A 7,718-nucleotide genomic window follows, 5' to 3' on the forward strand; every position below is an offset into this window, starting at 1 on the left:
TGTAGCTCTCACATCCTCCCTGTCGTTGGAGCACTGCTCCACTATTGCAATAAGAAGTTCTAAGGTGGATAGATCAACCTTACCATCAGTGCCACTCTTACCAAAAACCACACTGTACTGACAATTCTAATAATTCAGCAGCACATTACATACTGATCTTCTTTTTCTTAATCCACCACTGAAGTGCATTAATTTAATCTTACTGCTCATTTCTGTCATATACAGTCATATATATTTTATCTTGTACATTTTCGCTACATTTAACTTATCTGATTTCATTTTCCGGGAATTATATTTGACCTGGATTCTTACATCTACTTCATATATATTTAGCTAAAAGTGTATTGTTTACTGTTTGTTTTATATATATATATATATATATATACACTTTCTGTATTTATTTAGCTAAGAGTTTATTTGTTATCTTGTACTGTATTTTTTTATACCTCCCTTGTGTTTTTGTAAGCTGCTGGAAACTCTATTTCCTTGCCATTAATTTATGTTGTCATGCATTTTGCAATCAAACTCCTTAACTCCTAGTAACACCTGAGGGTTTGACCAATAGCTGGGAAAAATTATCCCCACCCCATAATGTTCCTTAACAATAGAAAATGTTAAATGCTCCAGTAAATCGGACAAACCTTAGATACGACTACCCGATGGAAGATATTTCTAGCCCATCTTAAAGAACCCCTGCTACAGGATAGAATACTAACGTTATGCTAAGGAGATATAAAGTCAATAACACAGTACACAACACGTAACACATACACTTTGACAGTAACAAGACAAGTTAGCTGTACAGCCATATAATTTTCCCCAAATCATTATCACGATTTTCACAAACAAATGAATGAATGAATGGCAATTGAAAAATTCTGGGAATATTCAAGGTGGAAACTGTCCATGGGGGATTAACAGGAATTTATGGGAATTAACAAGCAACAGGTCTTAAATGTAAATACTCAGACTGCATACCATGTCATATCATATCATAAGCAGCCTGTGAATGTTCTCATTTGTCCAGGTCATCGTTATCCCCAAAGCAATTTCAGTCAAAAGCAACTGGACTTGGTTATTTGTCTAGGAAGACGTTTGACCTCTCATCCAAGAGGCTTCATCAGTTCATGTACGCATCTGACCAGGCTGGGACTGTGGAGATGCAGGTATTTAACCTCTCACAAGGCAGATGATGTCACTGGAACCCTTTGTGCTCCAAGTGCCAACGACCGTCGTTAGAGTGGCAGTCGTTGGTGGGAAGTTGGTTTCGACTTTGTTAGTGCTCTATTGAGTCTTAACGACATAAGCACATAATCAATTGATTTGCCAATTAAATCCATTAATTTATCAAATACATGCAGTGTAAAACTTGCCGTGTTTACTAATGGTGAAAGGCACTTTTATCACGAGGTGAGGACTGCACTAGGAGTTGAAGCGTGGCCGTCACAGTGAAAGGTTGTGAACAAACCCCTTGTAGTACTCCGGCAACATGGGTGGCACACTGGGAAAACAGGCCCTTGAATAATAACAAAACAGGTGTAGTCACTAAATCTAATGAGCTGAATCCTTGTAAACGTGTTCCTTTGTTGGAGCTAGGGGCAGGTCAATCCCAGACAGCTTGCGCTTTCTTTGGATCTATCTGAATCCTCCCCTCTGAAAAGAAGCAGCCCAGGATGGACACTTCTCAAATGTGGAAGACACACTCTCAGGTTTGACGAAGAGGTGGTTCTTTAGCAGACTACTCAGGACGAGTCGGACATGCTGGACATTGCTTGAGATCCCTTGAAAAAATGAAGATGTTGTTGACACGGATTTGTTCAACATGTCCCACAGGACTTCATTGATCAGTGCTTGGAAGACAGCAGGAGCATTTGTGAGTCCAAATCGCATGACATGGTACTCACAATGGCCTTTGGGGGTATTAAACGCTGTTTTCCATTAATTTCCCTCCAGAATACAGACCAGTTGATAGGCGTTGCAAAGATCGAGCTTTGTAAAAACAATGAAGGCTTGAAGTGTTTGTTCCTGATGACCCCAGGAGATGGTGATAGGGAAGAAGAACCTGGAGCCTGAAGCCTCAGGAGATGAAGTTATCCCTGTCCTAGCTCCCCTGACAGGGCGTGGCTTTCTCCCCCAAGTCAGGGGAGGTGTTGCAGAAATGTCCTCACTTCCCACAGTAAATACATAGGTTCTCCCTCATCCTTCGATCATGCTCAGCCTGGGACAGTCTTGCTTCACCGGAGCATAGGCTACAGGCTTGCCTCAGAGAGCTGAGAGTTCTGCTAAGCACTGATCAACGGTTCAGGGAAGGACCTTCTTCGGACTCGAAATCGCTCCTGAAGGCAGGTGTCGAGACGAATGACCTGGGATATCAGTCTCTCCAGATTCTCAACCTCCTCCCACAAGGCCATTTCTAGGTCGGCAAGGCCAAGGTTGCCGGCACAGCCTGCTCTCCCCAACCACTCTCAGCTGCAAGGGTCCGGAATTGGATAGCGTAATCTGCTACAGACCAGTTGCTCTGGCGAAGGTCAGTTAACTTCTTGGCTGCCATGCGGCCACTGACCGTAGAATAGAATAGAATAGAATAGAAATACTTTATTGATCCCAAGCTGGGAAATTGCAGTGTAACAGCAGCATTACACACAGACACATCAAAACCATTATATATATGTATACCTACATTTTTTTTTATAAATAAGCTGTCTAATTGTAGTGCAAATGTAAACATATAATAATAGGTGCAGTGGACAGTTAGTTCTGAAAAGTTTAACTGTTATTGTACAGTGTGATGGCATGTGGCAGAAAAGATTTTCTGTACCTGTCCCTTCGACAGCGGAGCTGGAGCAGCCTGTGTGAGAAGGTGCTCCGCTAGCGGACCACATTGTCTATGATGGCTAACAGCATTCTCCTCTCCACCACGGACTCAAAAAACTCTAGCCTGAGACTAAGTACAGAGCCGACCTTCTTGATGATTTTATCAAGTCTGTTGGTGTCACTGGCTCTGATGCTGCTGCCCCAACACACAGCAGCAAAGAAAATGGAGCTGGCAACAACCGACTTGTAGAAGATCTCCAACATCTTGCTGCCCATGTTGAAGGATCTCAGCTTCCGAAATAGAGTCTACTCATCCCCTTTTTGTACACCGCCTCAGTGTTAGATTTCCAGTCCAGTCTGTTGTCGATCATCACACCCAAGTATTTGTAGTCCTCCACCTCCTCCACCACCTCCCCCCTGATCCGTAGTGACTGTGAAGGCATCCTCTTCTTCCTGCCGAAGTCAATCACCATCTCTCTGGTCTTGTTGACGTTCAGCCTCAGGTGATTATGTTCAGACTACTCTACAAAGTTGTCTACCAATGTCCTGTACTCACCCTCATCCCCTCCCCTTACACCCCGTCAACAGCTGAGTCGTCAGAAAACTTCTGCAGGTGACACCACTCAGTGTTGTACTGAATGTCAGTGGTGTATAAGGTGAAGAGGAAGGGAGAAAGCCCAGTTCCCTGTGGAGCTCCTGTATCACTGACCACCATATCATCGAGTCGTCAACACCCAACACCACAGCTTCTCACCCATGAGCAGAGGCTGAATGGTGTTTAAAGCACTGGAGAAATCAAACAATGTGATCCTCACAGTGCCTACCCACCATCCAGATGCATATGGGTTCCCGGATGTCTGTTCGTCTTTCCCCTTCATCCCTGCAATGTGCTTCATTCCTGCCCACACATCCCTCACACTGTTCTGTTGGAGTTTTGCCTCCAGCTTTCTCCTGTAGTTGTCCTTGCACGTCCTCAGCATCTCTCTGAGTTCATGCTGCACTCTCCTCTGCTCTTCTCTGTCTCCTGACCTGAAAGCCCTCTTCTTCTTGTTCAGGAGTGCCTTCAGGTCACTGGTAATCCAGGGCTTGTTATTGGAGAAGCAGTGAATGGTCGGGCTGGCATGGTGGTGTCCTTGCAGAATCGAATATAATCCGTAATGCAGTCGGTCATTTTATCAGTGTCCTCCCCATGTGGCTGACAGAGTACATCCCAGTCTGTTGACTTGAAGCAGTCCTGCAGTGCCTCAGCGATCTCCTGTGTCCACCTCCTCACTGTCCTGGTGTGCACAGGCTGCCTTCTCACAAGAGGGACACACTTTGGGGACATCGTGACCAGTTTGTGGTCTGACCTGCTGAGGGGGGGAGGGCTGTGGCGTCATATGCGTCCATGGCATTAGCATATAATTATTCCAATGTTTTATTGTCTCCGGTGGGGCAGTCAACATACTGATGGAAATTATTTAAGGTGTTGCTCAGTGAGGCATGATTAAAATCACCTGTAATAACCATGAATGCATCCGAATGTTCAGTCTGCAGTTCTGCTGTGGCGGACATGATAACAATGGTGGACATGAACTCCCTCGGCAAATAATACAGGCGCATTCTCACAGCAGCGTGAGGATTCGAGCCCTGAAGGTCGGTGTTTTACAGTCTATGGACATGGTACTGTGGTGAATATCAGTTTTAATCATAGATCGTAAATGCTGGCTGCCTGCACTTTACTCCGGAGGCAGTGTGATCTCCCCTAGAGGAAAGGAGTGCCGTGTCAGTCTCTACCCTATCTAAAAAATTTTTTAAAGTGACTCCCATTCCCCCCTGTCCCGGGAAAAAACTCAACACCGACTCCCACTCCTGTCTATCTAGGAACTAGTTCTGTTAGCACAACTCCCAGGCAGTATAGCTGTGACGTGAGCTAATGTGGCTAATTCAGTAAACGTCAGGCAGATGGACGTATCTCCCTCCCCCCAACGTCACATCAATGCCCTTTTTTGGTAAGAGGAAATGAGGTGGTCTGACAAGATATAGGCTCCCAGAGGTGAATATGATTGGATCAAGTTGGGAGAATGGGCCCTGGTGTTCTTGTAAGTGTTTTGTAATGTCAAGTGATCTGGCAGAAAACCATCATCTGTTAATTATTTTCTCTATTTGTCTATAAAATGTATGTCACAAATTCCCTGTGTCCAAAGTAAAGTCTTCAAATCCAAATAACTAAAGATGTTCAGTTTACCATCACAGAAGACCAGGCAATTCACATCTGAGAGACTGGAACCAGAGAATTGGTCATTGTTTCTTCAAAAAACGACTCAAAACAAAAAACTGATCATCAAGATAGTTAGCCGATTCATTTTCAGTCGAGTAACCAATTAATAGAAACTCAAATGTCAGGGTTTCTGTTTGTTTTTTAGGAAAAACAGGAAACATCTGGACCTAATCAGGATGTTTTTAAGTAAGACTTAAAAACTAAAGCAGCATTATTCAATTACTGTTTTTTCCCTTTAGAGGGCAACACCTAGAAAGAGGCTGAAATGTATAATATTTACTCTATTTTAGCTTCACAATCGACAGCCCATCTAATAATGTATAATTTACATTTAAAGAAAAGTAAAATTCATGATAAACTGATGTTGTTTAAGTTAATTGTTGTTGAAACATGAAGTGTAGACACTCCCATTGTGACAGTCAGCTAATTGAAGCTGTAATTGTATCAGCTGGTATTTAAGAGCTGAACTGTCATTCACTCTTTGTTTTTTTGTTTTGTAGCCACACAGTTTTTTGGTCACTGAGTACCACTACTGCTAGACACCAGTGTGATGAGAGCAGTGAGAATGAACCAAAACAGCTCAGTTGCAGGCATAAAAGCAAAACAATGAGCTGAAGGATACAAGCTCTGTAGAGCAGAGAGGACCTGCAGAGTCAAAGACAATTCCCAGAGTGAGTAAGAGTAAATCATCAAAGAGTAAAGAGAAAGAGTGACTGCAGTCACATTACACAAAGTCATTTGACCCAGTATTAATATCAAAAATATTGGCGCAGCTTAAATTGCATGTGAACAGTGCCTTTAAGTGGAATTCATCTTGTTCCAAGGGTGTCCTATAGAATGGAGTCATGCCATCTTAATAGCATTGCAGTAACCTTCCATTGGCTGATCCTGACTGGAAGCTGCACTGGCAACAATGGAATCATCTCATCCCCAAAAAGGCAACGTGTGAGGCTTTATATGTGAACTTACATACAGTACCTATTAATGGATACATGAGAGCAGTTTTAGTTTGGACTTATGTGCCCGCCCCCTTCCCGTGAAAAAAAAAATAGTCAAATGCATTGATTTTGTGTGATTATTCACGTTCCTCTCATGTCCAGAACAAGATTTGCCTTCCATATGAGATGAACACACGCGCGCGCATACACGCACACACATACACACCGTGGCATTGCTTCAGTGTAGAGGCTTACTGAAATGAAGTGAAGCGGATGCAGCAGACTTCATGCTGCCAGTCTGCACCGCACTGCGCCCCGTTTCCACCCATCACACCGCCAGCGACTACACACACTCTGCATGCTGCACAATTACAGCACCACCGGCTAAAACCAACAGCATCCTCCGTCCCTCTGTCCTCCTGTCAGTCTTTCTGTTTTCACACCTCTCCCGTCCTTTAAATTCTCTGTCAGCATGATGCGGACTCACTGACCAATGACTACTATCTGGAGGAGCTGTCATCCTTAATGCGGTAAACTCCCTGCACACACACACGCACGCGCACACACACACACACACACACACACACACACGTACGCACACACGCACACACACACATAAACACACACACACACACACACACACAGGCGAGCAGAAAGACGCAGTAACACCCAGCACAGCGGCTGCACTCAGCTTCAGAGCAACAGAAAAGGGCTTACAGTTCGCAGGAATTGGATTTCATCCTCGCCTTCCCCTCCTTCGGCCATGGTTAGCGTTCACACGGAGATGCTCGCTGTGTCTGCGTGTGGACTACGGGCTGGGTACGCGCGTGTGGTGGTGTATGCGTGTTTGAGATGGCAAAAGCCAACGCACATGAGAACTCGTCTCTCATTGGATGGCGCGTGCTCTCTGAAGGAGGAGCTGCACAGGTGTGAGCGAGTGTGTGCGTGCGAGCAGCTTGCCCCCTCTTTCGGCCAGTGATATGGATGTGAACGTTTACAAGGAAAGTAAAGCATAGTCCAGTTATTGTCACATATTGTACATCTGTGATGTAGTACTTACATCTTTGCTGTCACAATAGTTCGTTTATTTGTCTTATATGAATAATTAATTTAGTAAAAGGTATGCAAGATGTTCACCTGAATATAAGACTTTTGCCTCCTGAAATTGACCTGTTAAGAGTCTGGTTTAAATCATACAAAATTTAACAAATGTATTTTCAGACTTCACATTCTTCACATTTTAGATTCACTATCTAAAAAGAAATGATTCGACAAATCTATTTCTGACTCCACATCCACATCTCCTCCACTGCAACACAAATGAACAGGGAGTTTCTTACACAGACACTGATGATCAGCAGGCTTTAAAAAAAGGGCTTCATATTTGATATTCATCCATATCAATGAATCCTGCATAAAGTAGTCCCATACACTTGGAGAAAGGGAAGATGGTGAGAAGAACTGGGGGTGAGTAGACATTACATGCACAAGACCCTTATAATGATGATTTACTAATATAACAGTTAAGTAAGCAGTGATAAAAATCACTTTTGTGTCCCCTCCCAATCCACCCCTGCACCCCTGGATGTTAAACTAGATAATTATGTCCTATACAGAAGTGATAGGGGCTCCAGAGGAGGGGAACTTCTGATGTATGTATCTCAAGTCTGACCTCAGAGCTAGTCAGAGCTAAATCCATCCGTTTC

At 43.8% G+C, this 7,718-nt stretch overlaps 1 protein-coding gene across 1 annotated transcript in view; it reads right to left on the reverse strand.

The window, feature by feature from the left end:
- The window catches only part of ryr2a (ryanodine receptor 2a (cardiac)), a gene marked incomplete at its 5' end in the record, with an annotated part of 336,158 nt that extends 329,381 nt beyond the window's left edge, over positions 1-6,777 (reverse strand). The window contains one exon of the mRNA XM_083932619.1: positions 6,730-6,777. Within this exon, the coding sequence (XP_083788745.1) occupies positions 6,730-6,777 (48 nt within the window). The remainder of the gene's footprint in view (positions 1-6,729) is intronic.
- Between the last annotated feature and the right edge of the window lie 941 nt (positions 6,778-7,718).

This window comes from Echiichthys vipera, assembly GCF_963691815.1.
Source record: "Echiichthys vipera genome assembly, chromosome: 18".
NCBI lineage: Eukaryota > Metazoa > Chordata > Actinopteri > Perciformes > Trachinidae > Echiichthys > Echiichthys vipera.